Source organism: Canis aureus, chromosome 32 (assembly GCF_053574225.1).
Source record: "Canis aureus isolate CA01 chromosome 32, VMU_Caureus_v.1.0, whole genome shotgun sequence".
NCBI lineage: Eukaryota > Metazoa > Chordata > Mammalia > Carnivora > Canidae > Canis > Canis aureus.
The window spans coordinates 40,889,180-40,910,998 of NC_135642.1; the positions used below are offsets into that span (position 1 = coordinate 40,889,180).

At 46.7% G+C, this 21,819-nt stretch overlaps 2 protein-coding genes across 4 annotated transcripts in view; one reads left to right on the forward strand and one right to left on the reverse strand.

Annotated features, from left to right (window-relative positions):
- BBS4 (Bardet-Biedl syndrome 4) overlaps positions 1 to 19,318 on the forward strand; it is a 56,838-nt gene extending 37,520 nt beyond the window's left edge. For both annotated transcript variants that reach the window (XM_077881787.1, XM_077881786.1), the window contains exons 4-16: positions 1,227 to 1,290; positions 2,560 to 2,671; positions 3,654 to 3,726; positions 8,451 to 8,504; positions 9,769 to 9,896; positions 12,528 to 12,582; positions 13,477 to 13,545; positions 14,500 to 14,652; positions 14,751 to 14,922; positions 16,493 to 16,562; positions 17,005 to 17,146; positions 17,655 to 17,856; positions 18,391 to 19,318. In XM_077881787.1, the coding sequence (XP_077737913.1) occupies positions 1,227 to 1,290; positions 2,560 to 2,671; positions 3,654 to 3,726; positions 8,451 to 8,504; positions 9,769 to 9,896; positions 12,528 to 12,582; positions 13,477 to 13,545; positions 14,500 to 14,652; positions 14,751 to 14,922; positions 16,493 to 16,562; positions 17,005 to 17,146; positions 17,655 to 17,856; positions 18,391 to 18,506 (1,410 nt within the window). In that variant the 3' untranslated portion in view covers positions 18,507 to 19,318. The remainder of the gene's footprint in view (positions 1 to 1,226; positions 1,291 to 2,559; positions 2,672 to 3,653; positions 3,727 to 8,450; positions 8,505 to 9,768; positions 9,897 to 12,527; positions 12,583 to 13,476; positions 13,546 to 14,499; positions 14,653 to 14,750; positions 14,923 to 16,492; positions 16,563 to 17,004; positions 17,147 to 17,654; positions 17,857 to 18,390) is intronic.
- Positions 1,486 to 18,250, reverse strand: LOC144303509 (uncharacterized). 2 transcript variants are annotated; one of them, XM_077881792.1, is made up of 6 exons: positions 14,288 to 18,250; positions 12,694 to 12,758; positions 11,486 to 11,676; positions 10,164 to 10,340; positions 7,744 to 9,878; positions 1,486 to 5,011 (listed from the first exon to the last, which is right to left on the reverse strand). In XM_077881792.1, exons 1-4 carry the CDS (start codon positions 14,335 to 14,337, stop codon positions 10,170 to 10,172), a joined length of 477 nt encoding a protein of 158 aa, XP_077737918.1. In that variant the 5' UTR covers positions 14,338 to 18,250; the 3' UTR covers positions 1,486 to 5,011; positions 7,744 to 9,878; positions 10,164 to 10,169. The 2 variants fall into 2 exon arrangements, with proteins under 2 accessions (XP_077737918.1, XP_077737917.1); XM_077881791.1 differs by having other exon boundaries at positions 10,083 to 10,340.
- Positions 19,319 to 21,819: the final 2,501 nt, after the last annotated feature.

Below are 21,819 nucleotides of genomic sequence, written 5' to 3' on the forward strand. Positions count from 1 at the left end.
GAGCCACACGGACACTGCATCTGTTTTGTTTCTTAAATTCCACAGATGAGTGAAATCATATGATAATTGTCTTTCTCTATGTAATTTTGCTTAGCATAATACTGTCTAGTTCCATCCACATCGTTGCAAATGGCAAGACCTCATTCTTTTTGAGACTACTATTCCATTGTATACAAATACCACATCTTCTTTATTCTTTGATCTGTCGATGGACATCTAGGGTCTTTCTGTAGTTTGGCTATTGTGGACATTGCTGCTATAAACATTGGGGAGCATGTGCCCCTTTGTTCTTTTTTTTTTTTTTTTAATAATGTTTTTTTTTTTTTTTTTATGATAGTCACACAGAGAGAGAGAGAGAGGCAGAGACATAGGCAGAGGGAGAAGCAGGCTCCATGCACCGGTAGCCCGACATGGGATTCGATCCCGGGTCTCCAGGATCGCGCCCTGGGCAAAGGCAGGCGCCAAACCGCTGCGCCACCCAGGGATCCCCGCATGTGCCCCCTTTGAATGACTGTATCCTTTGGATAAATACCCAGTAGTGCAATTGCTGGGCCTTAGGGTAGCTATATTTTTAACTTCCATACTGTTTTCCGGAGTGGCTGCACCAGCTTGCATTCCTACCAACAGTGTAAGAGGGTTCCCCTTCCTCCACATCCTCACCAACATCTGTTGTTTATGGAAATGTTCATTTTAGCCATTCTGACTGATTGTAAGCTGGTATCTCATTGTGGCTTTGATTTATATTTCCCTGATGCTGAATGATGTTGAGCAGTTTTTCATGTGTCTGTTGGCCATTTGTATGTCTTATTTGGAGAAATGTCTGTTCCTGTCTTCTGCAGATTTCTTAACTGGACTTTTTGTGTTTTGGGTGTTGAGTTTGATAAGTTCTTTATAGATTTGGGATACCAGCCCTTTATCTGATAAGACATTTGCAAATATCTTCTCCCATTCTGTAGGTTGCCTTTTAGTTTTTTTGACTGTTTCATTTGTTGTGCAAAAGCTTTTTATCCTGATGAAGTCCCAGTAGTTCACTTTTGCTTTTATTTCCCTTGCCTTTACACACTAGGCTAATAAGAAGTTGCTGCGGCTGAGGTCAGAGAGGTTGCTGCCTGCGTTCTCCTGTAGGATTTTGATAGATTCCTGTCTCATAGCCCACGTCTACCTTTTCTTAAAAACATTTCAAGACACTGAACTATTACTCAGAAGTATATTTCTTCCTCTTTCAGGCTGTTATCAAAGAACAACTTCAGGAGACTCAGGGCTTATGTGAATATGCTATCTATGTCCAAGGTAAGATATATATATTTCTTCTCTTGTTGCTAGAGAAATGCATACTTTGTCTAGGTTCCAAACGAACCTAGAAGAAGAACCTAAAAGAAGAACCTAAAAGAAGAGCAGACTACTTATGAAACATTTTATTTTTTTATTTTTTATTTTTTTTTTTTTATGAAACACTTTAAATTCAAATGTTCTACAAAGGTCTTATTCAGTATTACATTGTTTGAAATCAACATAATTATTGTGTGGGATTTGACCTCAGAAATGACTAGTTTTATTAAAAGTTGCTGCTGTCCTTCCCCCATTTCTCTAGTGTCTGGCTAGTGTTTTCAGAGTGAATGTTAGGGTCCCTGCTTCAGGCAGCAGCTTCAAGCCCAGAAGGGGCTTCCGGAAAGGCTCCTTGTAGTCAGGCTAAGAGAGATGAGGAAAGGCTTGAGGATTTTTTATAAGGGTGGTAGGATGAAGGGAAGAAGCCTAGAGGTATAGAGGATAAAGCAGAGAATAGATGAAATTTATCAAAAACCAAATATAGGAACCACTGACTGAAATTTTACCCTTTGGCATCTTTAGTTTTTCTAGGAATTTTCCTTTTGATTCTTTGATGTAAATGGTTTTGTTTACTATTTATTGGATTGATAGCCTTCAGATTAATATACAATTTTGTGACATAATTGGTAAGATACTGACACACCTAGGACATCATGGAAAAAAAAAAAAGTGCTCCTTTTTTGCCAATATTACAAGTTCCAGTCTTTCAGTGCCTCATAAAACTTAAACATGTCAATTCTTCTGAAAACTTAAGCCTGGGAAAAATGACCGATTTGCATTGGTTGCTATACTGAAAGCCAAGTCTGAGATATTAGTGCACTTGCAGCCAGAATCTCCTTGATTGCCTTTTCCCTGTTTGAGTGTTCTCAGGAAACAGCCAGATGGATGTCTGAATTATCATGATAAATAGAGTGTTTGATGGGGAAGCCCAGGAATATCCTTATTATGAAGAACTTGTGGGATAATTTGCAAGGCAGCTGATTATCCATGTGGTGGATGCTGGGAATGGGGAGTAGGTGGCTCTGAGATACCTTCTTAGAAAAAGTTTTAGATTGTCAACAATTTTGCTACTTGTTTCAGCCTACCTGAGGTCCTATCTGATTGTGTTAAAGATACAGTTATCCAAAGGATTCCTTTGGTATGATTTAAGTCCCTCGTCTTCAATTTTTCTGATATGAGACTGTTCTCCCCAGAACGTGATGATTTATTTCTGTGTTTTCTGTCTCTTGGCAGCATTAATATTTCGCCTGGAAGGAAATATCCAAGAGTCCCTAGAACTCTTTCAGTCGTGTGCTGTTCTCAGCCCTCAGTGTGCTGATAACCTCAAACAGGTGGCCAGATCTTTGTGAGTATTTGCTGCCTGCAAGCCCTGGGGCATTCACAGACAACCACGTAGAATGCGTTCTCAGGTGCAGTGGCTGATTCTGGCAGCCTGACCAGCCTGCGGATACAGAGAGGGAGAGTTGCTCCATAGAGATACTGGGATCCACTTTGAAGAGTGGACTACTTTTGAAATTTGAGAAAATGAGTTATCAAGTATGAAGGAACGGGAGTATTTCAAACATTGTATAGTGTAGAGGGATGAGGAAACACTGATATTGTTTATCATATAAATAGTGATATCTTGTTACCTCGATCCGCTCTCTTACTGGCAACCCATAGAATTCTTTTCATCTGCTGTTCTAACACTTACTAAAATGCTTGACATAGTTAAGTTTTAGTAAGTGTGAGTCGAGTGGATGCCCTGACACTTCCTGGATGCAGTCAACCTCCAGTCTTTATAAACTGTTAGGTACGCTGATAGTTTTTCTACTCCAGAGCCATAAAGTATCCCACGGGGTCTCCAGCCCCACTTTCTTACCTACTGTCATCCATTCTTGTGCCGTCTTTGCATAGAGCCTGGATTGCCTGTGCCTCTCTTCAGAATCAGGATCTGATATCAAGGCAAGAGATTTAGTCTTGGAAGGGAAGGGCATGTAGATAGATGGTGATGATGAATGCTTAACAGGCAAATATACTTTGGCTTGTTTCTTTTTTGTTCTACATTTGTGGTATGTTGCAGAAAATAAATCACAGAAGACTTTCACTAAAATCAGTGTAGAATGAGACCAAGACTGTGGGCCAGCTATCAGTGCAGCCCCTACCAAAAGAGCTTCTGTTGTTGATAAATACCAACCTCATTGGCCAAAGCAGTACAGCCAGCTAATAGGGAAGAGGCTTCCAGAATTTTCTCCCAGATGGAATATGGGTCAAATGAAGGACTAGTGGAGTTAGTCCTGTAAAAAGCTTTGAGTTAATAGTTACAGAAAATGTTATCTTTTCCACAGATTTCTTTTGGGAAAACATAAAGCTGCCATTGAAGTATATAATGAAGCAGCTAAACTTAACCAGAAAGATTGGGTAAGTGGAGAACTTTGTTCTTTGTTATTAGTGACCTGCTAATGGTTTCATTTGTCTTTTGTTATTGCTACTGAATTCCTATGTGACTCAAATGTCTTTATTTTATTCTCACACTTGATTGATGGTTTAGCTAAGCATAAGATCAAAAATCATGTTTCCTTATAACTTAGCAGACATTGCTGCCTGGTTTTCTGACACTCTTACCAGTCTGATTCTTGTTGATAACTCCACTTTCCTCTCTAGAAGCTTCTAGGGTTTTCTCTTTATCATTGGAGTTCTGAAATATCAATAATGGTTGCCCAGAAGTGTTTCTTTCCTCTGCATCCCCCCTCCCCCTGATCTATGGATCCTCAGATGGTTTTTCTCTGAGGATCCTGGCCCTATTTTGGGTCAGGGAAATTTTCTTTGAGTAGTTCTTTGCTTTTTTTCTTCTTGCTTCTCTTGTCTCTTTATACCAGTTAGGGTTTATAACTGCAATAAAAAATTTGACTAAACATTGGCTTTACCAATTAGGGGTTTATTTTTTCTCATGAAACAAATCCAGGTAAGTAGTTGCCAACATTGACTTGGTGGTCCAAGACGTCAAGGATGAGGCTTTTTCTTTATGGTCACAAGGTGTCTGCTGCAGCTCTAACATCACATCATCATTCCAGGCAGGGAGAAAAAGGAAACAACAAAGAGAAAAAGACAGACTGTATTAGGAAAGTATAGCTTTCCCTGAAATCCCCAATCAACTGCCACTTGTGTCATATCAACTCCCCCCCTCACCCCCCAAGCTTTAAGGAAGGCTGGGAAGTATAGTTTTTACACTGGATACATTGACATGTTAAACCAAGTTAGGGTCTGTTAGGAAGGGCAAAAAAGAGAGTGGATTAACTAGTGGCATCTGCCACAGTTTTCCATTGTCCTAAATGTGTTCTGTATTTGTTCTGCGTGTCTCTTACCTTGCATCTCACATATTCCCCCTCCCTCTCTTTTTTCTGTATATTCAGGGACATAGCCTCTCCATGTCTCTGACTCTTGAAGTTTTGTTCTACCTTCCAGAATTACGTTTTCTTTCCTCTCTTTATTTTGGTTCTTCTTTCTCAGGCTGTTGGGGCTTTTTTTCTAATAGCTGACGACTCTTGGAAAGATCTAACTGTGTGTGAGAGATTAGATTGGTTCATACGGAGAGCTGGCGTGGATTTCTCCTGCAGTTCTTACGGCACTATTATTTTTGAGAAGTTTCCGTTTGTTGGTCACTTCTGTAGGTCTGAAGACGGAGATGCCACCAAGTATTTTATACCTAAATGCCAAAATGGAGCCAAAGATAAGGGAAAATTCATTCATTCATTCGTTCATTCAGTGAACAAATGAATGTCTGCTACATGACAGGCACTGGAAATACAAAGATGGATTGATGGATTATGGGACAATCAACTAGAATAGGAAATACAGACGAGAAGAGAAGGAAGTTTTGAGAGAGGATGATAACCAGTCAGAGCTAAATCCTGTCTTTAAGATTGTGGACGTGATGTGTTTTTGCTTCTGGTAGGTTGTCTAAATTGAGGTGTGGTCAGTGCATGGCTGGATGTAGAAATCTGAAACTCAAATGTTCTGGGCTAGAGAGATTAATCCTGGAGTCAACAATATAAAGGTGATGATTAAAGACATGAAATGGGATGAGATCACTCTTCAATGAGCTGAGGGTGGAAGCCTAGAAAAAGCGTTGAAGGGCTGAGCTAAAGAGGAAAAGAGCCCTCAGAGCAAGATACGGAGCAAGTGGAGCAGGGGAGCTCAGAGTCGTTTGGGCGTATAGAGAGTATCTGCTCATCCATCCACTTGGTTGAAGGAGCTCATTCGGTATTACTGACTCCCTTGTGAGAGCCATTCCATTCCATTGGTGCTAGTCGAGGTGGTCGTGCCCCCAGCTGCCACTCTGTGTCCTACTTGCCTCTAAGTTCCTGTGGCCCACGGAAGACCTTGTAGCCCTACTTTCTTGGACTCATCATGGTACGCCATAGTGTGGCTGCAACAGGGGGATAGTCATTCCTCCTGCTGGTATCTCATTTGACTTCTGAAACCGCTCTGTTAAGTAGGGAGACTTTATCCTGTTGACCTCAGAGGGGTGAGAAGCCGAGGCTCTGGCTAGCTCGAGTGACTTGCTGAAAGAAGCACAGTGAGATGGGGGCAGAACCAGAGCTAGAATTCAGGCCTAGACTCTAAGATTCCTTACTGTGGGCCTGTGATTTTTCCACTCTCCAGCTGCCTTTTGCAGGATATCTGTTGGATTCCCTCATTCTGTGAAAGACACAATTTAACTCTTATTTTCCTTTGTCGTCAGTTTGTTTAAGGCCTGTTGCTGCTGCCTTCTCAAGTACTATCTATGACAAATGATGTTAAAGAGTTAGGGATTAGTTAGTTTTAGGGTGCTTAAAGGACAAGCATGGATACATTTCTCCTCTTTCCACCTCCATCTGTATGTTAATGGGAAAGTACATACATTTTGGAGGCAAGCTGAGTTCAAGTCCCAGTGCTTTGTAATGTGTGGACATTATTTGGATTGTGATTTAAGAAAAAAAAAAAACCTTTTATGGGGTGTGAGACATTTATGAGTTTTATGCTTCTTGAACATGACTCAGTATCTGAAATAAGCAGTTATTTTTTTTTTCAGGTCTGATAATGGTATTCTAAGTAGTTAAAAAAAAAGACCTTCCGCTTTAGAACATACTGAAACGTTTGTGGATGTTACGGTAGCTGGTATTTTTTTTTTAAAGATTTTATTTATTTATTCATGAAAGACACAGAGAGGCGCAGAGACACAGGCAGAGGGAGAAGCAGGCTCCATGCAGGGAGCCCAACATGGGACTCGATCCCTGGTTTCCAGGATCATGCCCTGGGCTGAAGGCGGTGCTAAACCGCTGAGCCACCCGGGCTGTCCCTAGCTGGTATTTTGTAAGGTAGTGGGGTAGATGGGAGTATGGATTAGATGGTTGTTGGGACAGAGTGATGAGCCCATGGTGATTCTGTCTACATTTATGTATAGTTGAAATTCTTCTGAAGATTTTGACCTCATAAATCCTTGTGCTGATACTTGGTCTAAAGTTAGGAAAACTGGGATCCCTGGGTGGCTCAGCAGTTTGGCGCCTGCCTTTGGCCCAGGGCGCGATCCTGGAGACCTGGGATCGAGTCCCACGTCGGGCTCCCGGTGCATGGAGCCTGCTTCTCCTTCTGCCTGTGTCTCTGCCTCTCTCTCTCTCTGTGTGACTATCATAAATAAATAAAAATTTATAAAAAAATAAAATAAAAAAAAATAAAGTTAGGAAAACTACTTAACCTGAGCTTCAGGTTTTTTTCTCTCTGGAGTCCAAATTGTTACACCTGTGTTTCAGATTTGCTGGGAATATTAAAGTAGTACATATATGACAACCATCTGGCATAGAGCCTGATGTGAAGTAGGTAATCAGTGAACCTTATTTTGTTATTTTAGGAGACTTGGAACACATTGAACCATTTGTTTCTGAGTCCTGGGGTCTGTGTTTCTTCAGACAGGGACACTTCTGGATCTAAATGTCCTCCTGGATCTAAATGTCCTCCCACACCTCTCCACTCCTAACAAGAAGGTCCTCACTGTTTCCCATAGAGCACTTTCCTCACTCCTGCTTCCTCTTTTCTCTTAAGCTACTGCAGATAAGGGGAGATTCAGTATAAGGAAAGAGAGATTCTTTAGAATTCAAGGTCAGGAAATGCAGACTTACGATGAACTAGAACCGGAAAGCTTTAGTAACCAAGGTGGCTACTCTGCATTGCTGCTTCATTTTTTCTTTCTGTAGGTCAGCAGTTGGCAAGCTGCTTCTGTAAAGGGCCTAGTGAATATTTTAAGCTTTGTGGTTTCATATAGTCTCTATTGTAACTACTTAACTCTAAAGTTCTAGTGTGAAAGTTCTGTAGACAACGTGTAACAAGTCATTGGCTGTGTTCCAGTAAAATTTTATTTACAACAGAGATGCCCGAGTGGCCCAGGGGTTGACCATCTACCTTCAGCCCAGGACATGATCCTGGAGTCCCAGGATCGAGTCCCACGTCGGGCTCCCTGCATGGAGCCTGCTTCTCCCTCTGCCCGTGTCTCTGCCTCTCTCTCTTTCTGTGTCTCTAATGAAAAAATAAATAAAATCTTTAAAAATTTTTTTTTATTTACAAGTAAAGCAGAGGATGGATTTGGGCCAAGGTTTGTAGACTTAAGCAGATTGGCTTTAATTCCATATATTCCGTTTCAGTGGCCTCCAGATAGTGTGGCTGGGCCTCAAGTCCACATTACCTAGTCAAGTCCTAGATTCCTAGGAGGAGGAATCTGATTTACACACCTACACACACACCTACACACACACACACATTTCCTTAGAGGTGAAGCAGGGGCTATGGGCAGTCTCTTCTGTGAGGAGGGCAGCCTTTAGAGAAGAGCAGGCCTGGGGCTGAGCTGGGTATGTACCCCCTCCAAAGACCCAGGATGATCACCTGTTTAGTTTACTCTGCTTTTTTCTCTTATAATCTGAATTTTTAATATTAAAAACCTGTTTTGTAGAATTAAATGTATTTAAGTACGAAATCTAGTAAAAAAACTACCTGTAGTGCCATTTAAAATGTAAGTTTTGCTGGACAGCAACAGTCCCTAGATGCCTGTTGTTTCATTCTGATCGTAACGGTGGAGTTTACATGTATGCTGTTTTACTTTCTTTTGTGTGTAGGAGATCTGTCACAACCTAGGAGTCTGCTACATTTATCTGAAACAGTTCGACAAGGTAATGTATGGGAATGGTGGTGGCGGTTGAGTGTTGGGCTTGGGAGCCCACTGAGGGTCCACTCGTTGCAGAGGCTACCTCGCTCGTGGCGTATTATTCCTGGGAAGTGCATGTAGAGATTTTGGAAGCAAAAATTGAAAGCGCAATACATTTATTCTCATTTTTCATCCATTTGCTTTTTTTTCTTTTCTGATTTTAGCAAGAAAATGACAAACTCTAGAAATGTTAGGAGGGAATGGCAGTAAAATCACTTCTCCCCCCTCCTCTCGTCCATCCCCAGTGTAATTTTCCAGTATAGAAACAAATGTTCAATAAAACTTAGATATCAAAAAGTGAACTCTTGGGTCTTAAAAGTGTAATCATGGCTGAGAGAGCTATCTTATGGTCTGATGGCAACTGATTTTAGTTTTTAAGGTTATTGGAAATGAATTTAAGTTTTAAGTGGATCTGATTTCTGACAGTTAAATTTATAATGTTATTTTCCATGTAAGAACTTAGATTTATTTAGCGGGTCTCCTTAAGTTTCCTGGGCAGATCTGCAGTGTGATATACTTGCTTAGGAGAGTTTTCTCCTCAGAGAATATTTCAAGCAAGTACATTTCTATTCATAGGGTTATTCTGAACCAAGGGAGAGGTGGGATTGGTCTTTGGTCAGACCTGTACTGAGGAGAAGGAGAATTATATTTAGATTTTACTGTAAAGCTAACAGAGCAAATCTAATACTGGACAGTGATGTAAATGGTTGTTGAATCAATGAATGACTTAAAGCCCTTATGGTCAACTATTAGGATAAAGCTCTTCCAGAGCAAGGAGTTTGTCAGTGAATACATGTTGGTGAATAAATGAGAACAGGGCATGCATTCATTGATCAAAATATTGGCGAGGAAAATGAGGTCCACCCCGCGGAAGGTGGTACAGCTGGGATGGAGTTCAGGGCAGTGCTGGATTCTGTACTATGGCGCTCATTTGAATTATGAAGTATGAGTCATGGGTATAAATATCAAGAAGCAGAGAATACTCAGGCTAATCATCTCGTATAAATACTCTCCCACGTGGCTCCAGAGGCAGACACCCCATGTTGCCATCTATCCTGTCAGCACGCAGTTTGGGTGTGTTTTAGTTTTTTGGGGTAGTGGGGGCTGTTGTCCGACATGTGGTGTTCCTGCATGAGTACGGCAGGAGCTCTGTTTTTACGCTGGCTACACCAGGCCACTGTCCTTTCATGCTAGTGATTTGGTTCTCTTTACTCCACGGATCTTGTTAGGCACATGACCAGCTGCACAATGCCCTACATCTTAACAGGCATGATTTGACTTACATCATGCTGGGGAAGATCCACTTGCTGCAGGGAGACTTGGACAAAGCCATCGAAATCTATAAGAAAGCAGTGGAGTAAGTATGTCTGTTTTCTTTAAGGCAATGAGAAAATAAATGGGAGTAGACATACGAACCCCCAAATTTAAGACTGATTACGGATTACCATGACTGATTACCAGCTGTGTGAGTTAGAGTAAAGCTCAAGCTAAGGTTAAAAGCTCCCAAGGGCTTGCTTACATAAGGAGGACTTGTGTTTCTCACCCTCAGTTTGGCTAGTCCGGCCTCGCAGGAGAGCTCTGCTCCACAAGACCAGTCAGGGATCCAGGTTCTTTTTCAGCTCACCATTCCTCACGTGTTGCCTTCACACGCATGGTGGGAGCTAACGTAACGTAGCATCCATGTTCCAGGCTGTGGTAAGGGGCAGTGGGTCAGGTACTGCTGAGTCAGCAGCTCGAAGGAAGGTTTTCCTGGTTCAGAACCTGCCACATTCCATGGTTTATGAGGTGAGGTGGCCACGAGCTGCAAGGGAAATGGGTACACACGTGCTCAGGAGGAAGGGGCAGATGGACTTTGGAGTCCGCTGGTAGTCTGCCATTGTGGTATTAAACTTTATAGCAGTGCTTGTTTCCAGAGACCTTGGGGTCAGAAATCTGATTCACTAAAAAACATGTGGCCTTCATTCTCATGAGACCAGTATCTTGTTTGCAAAACATCAGTAGGGTAGGCCAAACCCTTTGATAATGGAACTGACTGGCTTTCCCAGGATGGCGTTCCATGTTTCTTCTCTAGGGACACATACTATCTTATCTTTTTAATATAGGGTCTTGTTTGTTTTAAGTGGAATAGCTATAGCAAGATGTCTCGTTGGTTGTGTCACTTAACAGGATGTTTGGCCACAGAGTGTACTGTTCGTGATAATTAGTCTCTGAACTAAACTTAGATTTCTCCCAGTCACCTTTGTCTCCTACCATGGTAGTCACTTTTCTGGTTCTACCATCCACAACACTTCTTTCTGAATTTTCTTCAACCACTGAAAAGACATAAAATTCCCTTGGCTTGGGGCACCTGGGTAGCTCAGTAGTTACCTTGTGATTTTGGCTGAGGTTGTGATCTCAGGGTTGTAAGATCGAGCCCTGTGTCAGGCTCCCCATTTGAGGGGAGTCTGCTTCAGAGTTTCTCTCTCTCCCTCTGCCCCTCCCCCTTTTCTTTCTCTCCCTGCCCCAAAATAAATAAATCTTAAAAAACAAACAAAAAACCCCTTGATTTGTTAAGTTACAAAAGACTCTTGTCACCAAGAGGCTAAGTTTACAGGGACAAGTAGGAAGGAGCCCATGTAGACTATTGTAAGCTTCTGTGGGGCTGGGTGGGAGCCTGATCCCTGACTTCTGTCTTCTAAAGCAGGCTCTTTGAGATTAGCTCACAGAAATCTAGAGGGTGACATTCTTCCAGGGGCTCGTCAAGGATGTAAGTCAGTAAAATTCCCAAGGGAAAAAGGGGACAGTGAGCATCTGGAACCTCACTGAGAATGGAGACCACTGCTTAGGACCCAGCTCTGGAGATGGTAGCCATGTTTTGGTGAGAGGGTGAGGGGGATGCCACCAGAACCAGCGAAGTTACAGAATTGGTTTGTGGGTGGGAGGCGATCCAAGTGGATATAGGATTACGGCAGAAAGTGAAGGGCAGATACTCAGTGGAACGGAGTAAGCTCCGTTTGGCAGCTGGGCTTCCTCTGGCTGGGGCGCTGGCCTCTCTGGAGCTGCTCTCTCCATAGGTAACCAGTGCCCCTCATTCCTTAGAAGCAGGAGACGCTGTTCTTTGCATTTTGGCATTTTCACTGTTGAAACTGCTGATGATCCTACAGACAGAACAGCTCAGCTCAGTGTTGCTTAGATTTTTGTGACAAAGGCAAGTATCTGTGAGGGGTTGGGAAAGCAAAGAATCTATTAAGTCAGCGTTTATTCCCCAAAGCCAATGGTTAATTTTTTCCTCAAGCTGGTATGTGGCTTCCTTCTTTTTTAGTTTGGCTACTTAGTATGGCTTTTTGCTTAATATGGAGAGCAGAGCCTTAGGACCCCTGGGATCCTAAACCACGTAGAAAACTGTGGGCTCGCATTGTCAGTACCGGGAGACCAGAAAAACCACCAACCAACCAACCAACCAACCAAGCTGCGAGCGGGAACTGGCTACAACTGTGTGTTTTAGGCTGACTTGATTTATGGAGCATTGGACGTTAGTTACATCAGTAATCAGGACAGTCACACAGAATATTCCATAGGTGGTTCTTAGGACTTAGGCCTTAAGGAACAGTCCTGATAAAGGAGTCTGGATTCTATTTTTTAATTTTTTAAAGATTGATTGATTTATTCATGAGAGACACACACAGAGGGAGAAGCAGGCTCCATGCGGGGAGCCCGATGCAGGACTCGGTCCCCGGACTCCAGGATCAGGCCCTGGGCCAAAGGCAGACGCTCAAACACTGAACCACCCAGGCGTCCCATTTCTTTCTTGCTGAGCAACTCATCCTGTAGCCAGGGCTGAGATGACCTGCTTTTGAAGGAAATTCCCAAATCCCCTGCAGGACTTTTCACAGGGAGTAGGAGGCACACGTGTCTGCCAGGTGCCGCCTGCGGGCACGTCACGGCCAGGTCTTGGCGTCTCTCAGTCTCGCTTCCCTCTGAGCACTCCGCATTGACCTCTGTGTTGCAGGTTCTCGCCAGAAAACACGGAACTTCTTACGACTTTGGGACTACTGTACTTACAGGTAAGGAGGGAACCTTGACTCATTCATGCCCCAATGTTAGAAATGGTTTTGGGTTTGTGTGGATTGTGGCTTCCCTGCGATTTGATTGGACTGTAACACAACACATCTTACTCGAGCCTGTGAAGCGCAGGAACCTTCCTCTCCGCATCTGATATTCTCTGTCAGGACTGAATTCCCTGCATTAAATCAGAAGCAAACCAGTCAGTTTGAGGCTACTGCAGCTCTGATTCTTACCCACTTAAGGAAAAAGCATATATGAGAAATAACGGGGGTGGGGAGGGACCTTATGTCGTGGTGGGAGAAGCCTTGAGCCCCAGTGGGGCTTTGGGGCAGAGGCGGTTTCTGTTGCTCCTTCTTCCCAGCCAGGTCCCTGTCTGTCTGGAACAAGGAGTCTCCCTCCCCTCCATGTTTTCCTGCATGTGAATGGCATTCTTTTAGTGCCTGCAGTTCAGTTGTACCAGCCTGCGCCCGCCATATCCCTGTGCCCTCCCCACCCTGCCCCTACCGGCCCTTCGGGGTCCCTCCTAGCTGACCCTGCAGCTCTGCCTCCAGGGCGGCCTTTCTGTCTGTTTTGTTTTTCTGGGCCTTCCTGGGCTTTGGCTTGGATGTTGGCCCCAGGGAAATGAGGCTAAGCAGCCCATTTTCTGCCAAGGAGGCATTAGTGTGGAACAGCAGAGCGTGCCAGAGGTGGTTTCTGGCAAACAGATACTTTGACCTTCAGGGGAAATCAACAAACATGGGGATTTTTAGTTTTCTTTTTTTATCTGGTATCTGTAGCTTTTTTTATCATGACAACTGGAAAGCCCAGGCATTTCAGTTCAGGGTGTGGTTGGCCAGACTCCTTAACTGCTCTCTCTCCACTGATCTAATTCTCTGGTTTGCTTTTTCTCCAAGCTCGGCATTTACCAGAAGGCATTTGAACACCTTGGAAATGCGCTGACTTACGACCCTACCAACTACAAGGTATCATGGGCTGTCAAACCCCAGGGCCTTCAAATAGGTGTTCCTGCTGTTGCCAGAGGTGATCTGGCCCTAGAAAGCATTTTGGATACCCGAGAAATCACCTTTCTCTTAGGAAAAGTATAAATAGACACGGCCCTTAGTGTTAGCGCTCTGCTTATTTTCTACAAGCACATGTTTGCTGTCACAGGCCTGTCACGCAGTGAAGTTGTCGCGCTGGTGAAGGTCCATGTGTTACTCAGGAAGTGAACAAAGCTTCCACAGCTACTGTCCGAGGAGAATCTGGTGAACGACTTCTGGGTTCTTAATGAATCTGCAGGGATAACTCTTGTCCAGATAAGACTTTGGGGCGGGGATCGTGTAGCAGATGAATGTCGTGGAGGGAGATGCAGCCAAACAAGCTTTGACAAAGGGTGCAGACCTGGTCCTGTCTCTTCTGCCGCGGAAGACGTAGGCTGACGCCGCCAGCTCCCCAACGTGGACGCCTTTCCTCAGAGAAATGAGAGGGCTGGACCACGGAGGCCTCAAGATGCCCCCCCACCCCCCGCCAGTGGTGCCAGAAGAAGCTGGACCTTAAGTGGCCAAAGACAGCAGTTTATGAGTTGTGTGGAGCACTTGGGGTACCATGTAGGGGCCGCGGGGAACAGATGAGAGGCCGCTGTTGACTGAAAGGGCTTTGACTTTCTGAAATATTGACTTCCTTGACTAGAAGTAGGAAACAGATGAGCTAGGTAAAGTCACTGACCTTTTATCTTTTCTTTTTCTGCATTGTGCAGCGAAAATGTGTGGGGACATTCCTCCTGAGAACTCGAATATGTTCTCTGTGGCCTGGAAGAAGTGTTTATTTCCTGTCCGTGTGATGGGCCTGCTGAGTGTCTACACCCAGAATGACTGCTTCACTGCTGCAGTTTTCTGGGAATGGCTTAGTTACCAGCTTTGCGTGTCCTGTGTTTTCAGGCCATCTTGGCAGCAGGCAGCATGATGCAGACCCATGGGGACTTTGATGTCGCCCTCACCAAATACAGAGTCGTAGCTTGTGCCGTTCCAGAAAGTCCTCCACTGTGGAATAACATTGGAATGTGTTTCTTCGGCAAGAAGAAATACGTGGCAGTGAGTGGCTTCCCGTCTTTCTCATTTGTGTTCGTCCACGCGGTCCCTGGGACTGCCCGGCTTGTTCCAGCCACTCGAGTGCCCCCTCTCTCCCGCAGGCTATCAGCTGCCTGAAACGAGCCAACTACTTGGCTCCCTTCGATTGGAAGATTCTGTATAATTTGGGCCTTGTCCACCTGACCATGCAGCAGTATGCGTCGGCCTTCCATTTTGTCAGTGCAGCCATCAACCTCCAGCCAAAGATGGGGGAGCTCTTCATGCTCTTGGCTGGTAAGAGACATCTGTGGGCAGAGCCCCTCTGTGGTCTTGTTGATGGAAAATGGTCTAGAACCATACGAGGCTGGTGATAAATGTCCCGTAGAAGCCGTTGCCTTGCAGATCCCAGATGAATGTCCTAGAGCTTGGAAAAGAAGAATATCTAGTTGCTTCTAGTTTGGGGGCATTTCACTCAGAGACCAGCAGGTTAAATCAAGATCATCCCTAGTTCATCTTTTACCAGTTGTTTTCCCTTGGCTTAACAATTCATTTATGTAGAGGAGAGAGAGTGGGGGGGCCCAACTAAGTTCCACATACGCTTGAGTGTGAAGAGCCTGGGCTTTAGGAGGGTCCTGCTTCCACTACGTACTGGGGGAAGGACCTCAGTGGGGTCTCTCAGTGGGGAGGGAGGATTACGTGATTAAATAACCAATGAAGATTATTGGTTTTGTTGTCATTACATAACTGGTCTATTATTATTAATGTGTTACTATAACATTAAAGTACCAATTGATATTTTTTCTGGGGGATATTTCTCCATACACTAGACTTAATAAATGTAAGCCTGAAAGCAGTTTCTACATTCTCATTGACAGTGTGGTCTTCAGGTGGGTTTTTTTAGATCATTATTGTGGGGTTCTTGTTTATAAGAGGAAGGCTGCAGAAGCACTTTGAATGGTGCTTAACTGGGGGTTGCCTGAATGCAGAGCCAGCTCCATTCTGATGGGGATGCAGGGCTAACGCCCTACTGGGAGGCAGGAGCAGCATTTCTGACTTAACAAAGTAGATTTGGCCTTCGCTACATGTTGAAGGCTTAGCTGGAATTCACTGGCACAGCGTGGCTGAAGAGCTAGGAGCAAAGGCCAGCAGCCGGGGAGCTGCACGGTGGCCGTGCAGTGAGTGGGGTGGGGGGTGGGGGTGGAGCACGGGTCGGGGAGGAATCAGGAAAGAGGGCCTGGGGTCAGCCACATCACGGAGGGCACGAGTGGAAGGGCTCTGGCCTTTATCCTAAGTCTTTTATCCTAGAGGCTGAGGTTTTCCAACTGTATTCCTGGATCTCCCCTTTTGCGTCTGATAGAAGTGAGCACGTGGCTGGCGGGGGGAGGTGGAGTGGACCCGGCTTCCGGAATGGCTCTGTTTTGCTTTGTTTTATAGAAGAGGCTTCCAGAAAACACTGATTAAAAAAGAGACCACGTTCTGTTGCTAACAGCAGTTTAAAGATCATGGTTATGGGTAATGGAGAAGCAGGGAGGACTCTTGACTCAGGTGGTGACGTGGTCAGATGGGTTTGTAAGTCAGGACAAGGCCCAGCGGCTTTGTGGCAGGTGGGGACAAAATGACACGCCTGAAACAACTTGCACCTGAACAAGAGCAGTGTCACAGGGCTCGGCCACAGCTGACCGCAGGGAGGGATCTGGGGAGGGACCGTCGGAGCAGATGACACGGGGCACCAGCTGTGGCTCCAGGAGCCGAGAGGGCAGAGGAGGACTGCAGTTTGGGGGCTGGGCGGCCGGTGGTCTTGAAACATTCCTTTTGCCTTCTACGCTGGGCTCTCCAGCCGCGGTGCCCTCTTTCTTTGTTGCAGTGGCTCTGACCAACCTGGAAGACCCGGAGAACGCCAGGAGAGCCTACGCAGAAGCGGCCCGTCTGGACAGGTAAGCCGCGGGCGGGCCACCAGGGGGCGCCGCAGCCCCGGTGTGACCCGGGCTCTTGCTGAGAGGCTTCCAGCCCGAGGTTAGGGGTCCAGAGGCCAGAGGAGGAGCCCGGGCTAGGGGAGCAGCAGGTGGGACTCTGAGCTTAACCTTCCGACAAACTGAACTCCCCGGGGATTCCTCCCCTGGTATCTGCCCGGCGGCGGGGGGCCACCCTGGTGGCCTGCTGGGGGCCAAGGCGACAGGCTTGTTCCCCTGCCCCCGGCTTTGCTGCCTGGCATGTACCTCCTGGACCCTCCTCCAGAGGTGCGCGCAGCAGGTGTTCTCAGCTCGCCGTCCTCGCGAGGAAGGAGTTTGCTCGGCCCGGGTTTGTGTTTCGGGCGTGGAAGGCCCCGAGCGAGCCCCGCCCGCGCGGCCTAAGCCCCACAGGCTCCTTCTGCCGCAGGTGTAACCCTTTGGTGAACCTGAACTATGCGGTGCTCCTGTACAACCAGGGCGAGAGGAAGGGCGCCCTGGCCCAGTTCCAGGAGATGGAGAAGAAAATCCGTCTGCTCAAGGACAGCCCCTCTCTGGAATTTGATGCAGAGGTGTGTCTTTTTATTAGTGCCCAGGAGGCTGTGCGGGGATGAATCAAGCCCAGATAATCCAAATCCAAAGTATTCTGAAGGTTCATGCCCATTCTGGCTTTGGTGTTCCTGGCGGCATGAAGTCTTCAGTAACAGCCTAAGGAAAACTCCCAGAAGAAAACAGTAAGAGGAAATTCAGGCTGAGTTAGCTTATTGATGTAGCACAGCGGAGTTGAGGCCTGGGTCCCTTTGCAGCTTCCTCCCTGTCTCGCACCCTGTGATGCGCCAGACTGGAGTCGTGGGGTTTGAGGTCCGGGTTTGAGGTCCTGTATGCGTCCCCTCGCGGCCCCTAAGGGGAGTGCGTATTCTCTGCTGCTGGAGGAGGAGCTCCTAGCAGTAGATGCTTCCTCTCTCAGATACCAGCAGACAGGATTTCAGACTCCCAGGTGAAGGCCTAGGAAGAAGGAGGTAGGCTGGTCTCTGCCGGTGGGATATGTGACCCCATTTTCTCTTCCCATGTGGGCCCAAGATGGTAGAGATGGCCCAGAAGCTGGGAGCTGCCCTGCAGGTCGGGGAGGCGCTGGTCTGGACGAAACCAGTTAAAGACACCAAGTCAAAGCACCGGAGCGCTTCAGCCAGCAAAGCTGCCAGTTTGCAGCAGCCCCTGGGCTCTAACCAGGCTCTGGGACAGGCCATGTCGTCGGCAGCTGCGTACAGGAAACTCCCATCAGGTAGGCGGCTACACGCAGCCCTGAGTCCTCGTGGGTTTGGGCCACGTGTGCCAGCAGAGGGATTGTGGCTCTTGGCGAGGCCTACACTTCTCAGACTCAGAACGCCTGTAAGCAGGGCTTCCTGGAAGGGGAAACTGCCATATGCCGGCCAGATTGGCACTTGCTTTCTTAGCCACGCTGTGCACTAGGGAGCGGCTACTGGCAGGCTTCTCGAGCGGTTGAAACACTGGGGCTTGACGATACATTCAAGTTCAGCAATACCAGTACCTTCCGTAAGAGAAGGCAGGCGACGTTGAAGCGAGACCTCGTAAGGCAGCCTCGGGCAGGTAATTCGATTTCTTTTCAGTGAGTCCTTGAAGGCAAACAACTGTTGCTTTAATTCTTAGCTCTGGTCTACTTCACAGCCGTGCAGACACAGCACCGTCCCACTGGTCCTGGAAGACACAGGGTTTCTTTTTGAGACTTGACAATAAAAAGAATGATTTCTTCTAGAATTGTGGGCCTGAGCACTCAAGCTGTTTGCTTTGTTACTAGGTGCCGGAGCAACAGCCCAGCCCACCAAGCCGCCGTCTCTGCCCCTGGAGCCAGAGCCTGCTGCAGGAGCACAGCCAACTGAAGCACCAGCCCAGATCAGAGAAACACAGGAGTAGGACGGCCCCGGGGCAGGGCCTCTCTGGTGGGGACGTGGCAGGTTAGCGAAGGGCGCAGGACACAGGCGCGCGGAGGCCAGGTGCCCCCGGCACCAGGGAACCCAGATGTGTTCCAGTGACCACGAGGAGGCTGAGGCCTGTGTGGCCTCCCGGGAGCCCCGTGGCTGGCAGACAGGTCCTATACGAATTCCGCGCGGGCTTGTGGGTCTGTGTGTGGCTCCACAAGCCAGCCGGGCACGTGACGCTGTTGGCTTTTGAGATGACTTTTACCTCCTGGATGACTGATCCTTTCCTCCGTGGAAGGAATGTCAGACCTCTGCTCAGTAGCCTGTTCTGATGAAGCCTCGGCTTAGGGGGGGTGATCCTCGGGCTGGGGGGGGCGTGTCAGCCCCGAAGGCAAATACAAATCCTAGATTAATAATCCAGCTCTTAACGGTCTAAATGTGAGGGGGGGAATGATGAAAAAACCTCTAAACATTGAGGCCCAGCCCGTTGGATATTACAGCTGCACTCGTCCAAGGGAACCCAGAACAATCCCTGTAGCTTGTTCTTGAGAGACAGCAGTGTGGGGCCAGATCATGTAAGACGAGAGTGAAGGGCTGGTCTGGTATCAGCACCAAGGATCAAAAGGGAAAAAGGAGCTTCTTAACTAATTTTTGTTAAAAACAATCAATGATGTCACTGGCCGGATGCTGTCAATACATTCTCTGTATGTCCTTTTTAGAATAAAGATTATGTATTATCGTCCCTTTGGGGAAAGTTGTTACTGAGGTGTGAAAATAAGAGATCACAATAAAACCTTTTTAAAGGAACCTATGATCGCAGTCTTCCCTGATCTACTTCCAAAACTAGTCTGAAACCAGAGAAGGCGCCGCAAGGCCACGTTCCTCTCCGTGCCAGCGTGGCTTCTGCTGCAGCCCTGAGGGCCGGTGGGCCAGCAATCTGCTCGGGGGCCGGTCCCCGCTTGGCACCTACAGTGCCCCATACTCACCATAATTTGAAGGTGAGGACAGACCTACCACCAGAGCAAACTGTGGAGTGTTTTCTGTCATGACTCGGTGTGTTTCGACCTCGAGGCAGCAGCTAAGTGAAAGGAAACTGCGCTTCTAGCTCCGAAACAGCAAGGCACCAGCAGCAGTTCCCTCCCCGGGCGGCAGGTGTGCACAAGTGGGATTTGTGCCAAGCAGCTGAGCAAGCTCACCTTCACCTCGGTGTGGACTCATGTGCCCGTGCCCGGAAGGTCTTGGTGAGAAATAGGGTATGAACTGGGAAGCGACGAAGCAGGTGCGAACGGGGCGTGGGGTGGGCGGCTGCCCCTGGGGGCACGGTTTCCCCAGAAACCAGGGAAGAGCAGCTCTGGGGGCTCGCAGTGGAGGGCCGGGAGTCCAGGTTAGCGGCGTGTGCCTCAGACACTTGAATAGCTAGGTCTCGGGTGTGAAATCGGGCTGGAGGATAAAGATGCCGGAGTAACTTGGGTGGCTCGCGGAAACCACAGATTGGAAAGGAGCCCAGAGGAGAGCTAGGAACAGGGAGACCGGAGACCAGTAGTTAAAGGGAGAAGCCGAAGAGCCCACAAAGGAGACAGAAGCAAGTGACTGTGACAGGAGACCAACGCAGGTGAGTGGTGTTGGGGGCCACGAAAGGGAGCGGTCTCCCTGAGCCCTTCCAGCAGAGCGACACCGTTAGCCCCTCTCCGTACGGAGGAAGCTGAGGTTGGGGGAGGTAAAATGAGTTTTCCAAGGAAAGTGGCAGGATCAGGATTTGAACCCAGGTCTGGATGCAAAGCTCCTCCTCTTACCATGCATTCATGACATCATCCATTTTTCTTGATTTTTTTGGCTATCTCTAGGCTATGTGGTTCATTTGCATTTTTTTCAAACTGTCACAGATCTCAACATTTCCAATGCATTTACTGAAAAATATCCGTGTAGAAGTGGGCCTGTGCAGTTGAAGGCCACATTACTTAGAGCTTGGCCCTCCTAGGTTGCACCTGCCGGTCTTCTGGGCATGTGGTTTGCGGCTTCGCATTCACTCTGATGAGAGAGGAGCAATTCTCATTTCTAGTATGGAAGTTCATGTCATCACAGGTTTTCACAGAATTAGGAAACGAGGCAGAGTACACCATCACAGATACAGGTGTGGTTTTCGATGGCTGGAACTGAGGCAGGAAAGTGCAAGTATAAACTAGCGTATGGGACCAGTGCCCTTTTACTGGGTAATAGTAGTACAGGGGATTATAATAACTTTGTGGGGCTTTTTTGGAGAAGGGTGGGAGAGAGGGGCAGAAGGAGCAGAAGAGAGCAGCTTAGGCCGGTTCCACACTCCGCATGGAGCCCAACAGGGGGTCAGTGTCCTGATGCTGAGACCATGACCTGAGCCGAAATCAACAAGAGTTGGACACTTAACTCACTGAGCCACTCAGGTGCCCCACGATCATTTTGTTTCTAAGGAAGAATCCTCATCGTCTGAGAAAGGCAGGGCGGCTCACTGGACCACCCTCCAGAGACAACACATGGAACCAGGAAGCTAAATATAAAGCACTCAGTAGGCCTAATTTTTAAAAAATGCTGTGACTGTTCCAAGCAAAGGATTGTGAGACTTAACATGTATCACTGTGACTAACAGAAGGGGGTACATGAAACTCTACGATTGGAAGGTTAAATTTTTTTAAAGTTTTTTTTTTTTTTAAGGTTTATTTGAGAGAGAGAGCTGGGGGAGGAGCAGAGGGACAGAATGTTCAAGCAGACTCCCCAGGGGGCAGAGCCCCGCAAAGGGCTCAGTCCCACAACCCAGGAGATCATGACCTGAGCTGAAACCAAGAGTCAGACAGCTGAGCCACCCAGGCGCCCCTAGGATTTTATTTTTTTAAGTAATCTCTATACCTAATATGGGGCTCGAATTCATGACTCTGAGATCAAGAGTTGTACACTCTTCCGACTGAGCCAGCCAAGCACCCCAGGAAATTAAAATTCTAAGAAATATCCCACTACTATCCTCCTCGCCTAAAGGGCAGGAAAGGAAGAACCAAGGAACAACAAAGATGGGACAAAGACAAAATAAATAGCAAAATGTTAAATGTAAATACAATCATGTCCATATATTTGTACTAAAGCATAATTAGATTTTAAAAACTGGACTGAACATTCCAATTAAAAAGTAGAGAAAGGATAAATCCACTATTGAAAGCAAAAGGATGGAAAAAGCTCTATCATTCAAGCTACAGGCCTGAGTGTGGAGGGCTAGGTTAAGGTCAGATAAAGTAGACCTCAAAACCAGGAGCATGACCAGAAATCAGGACATTTAGTAATAATAA

Bases quoted from the DNA above. Each gene is read 5' to 3' on its own strand.
- LOC144303509 (XM_077881792.1), bottom strand. From the start codon at position 14,337: ATGTCCCCACACATTTTCGCTGCACAATGCAGAAAAAGAAAAGATAAA. The intron at 12,759-14,287 runs GTCAGTGACTTT...GATTTAATGCAG, and splicing joins AGAAAAAGAAAAGATAAAAG to GGAATTCAGTCCTGACAGAG. The intron at 11,677-12,693 runs GTAAGATGTGTT...TTCTGTCTGTAG, and splicing joins CCTGCGCTTCACAGGCTCGA to GATCATCAGCAGTTTCAACA.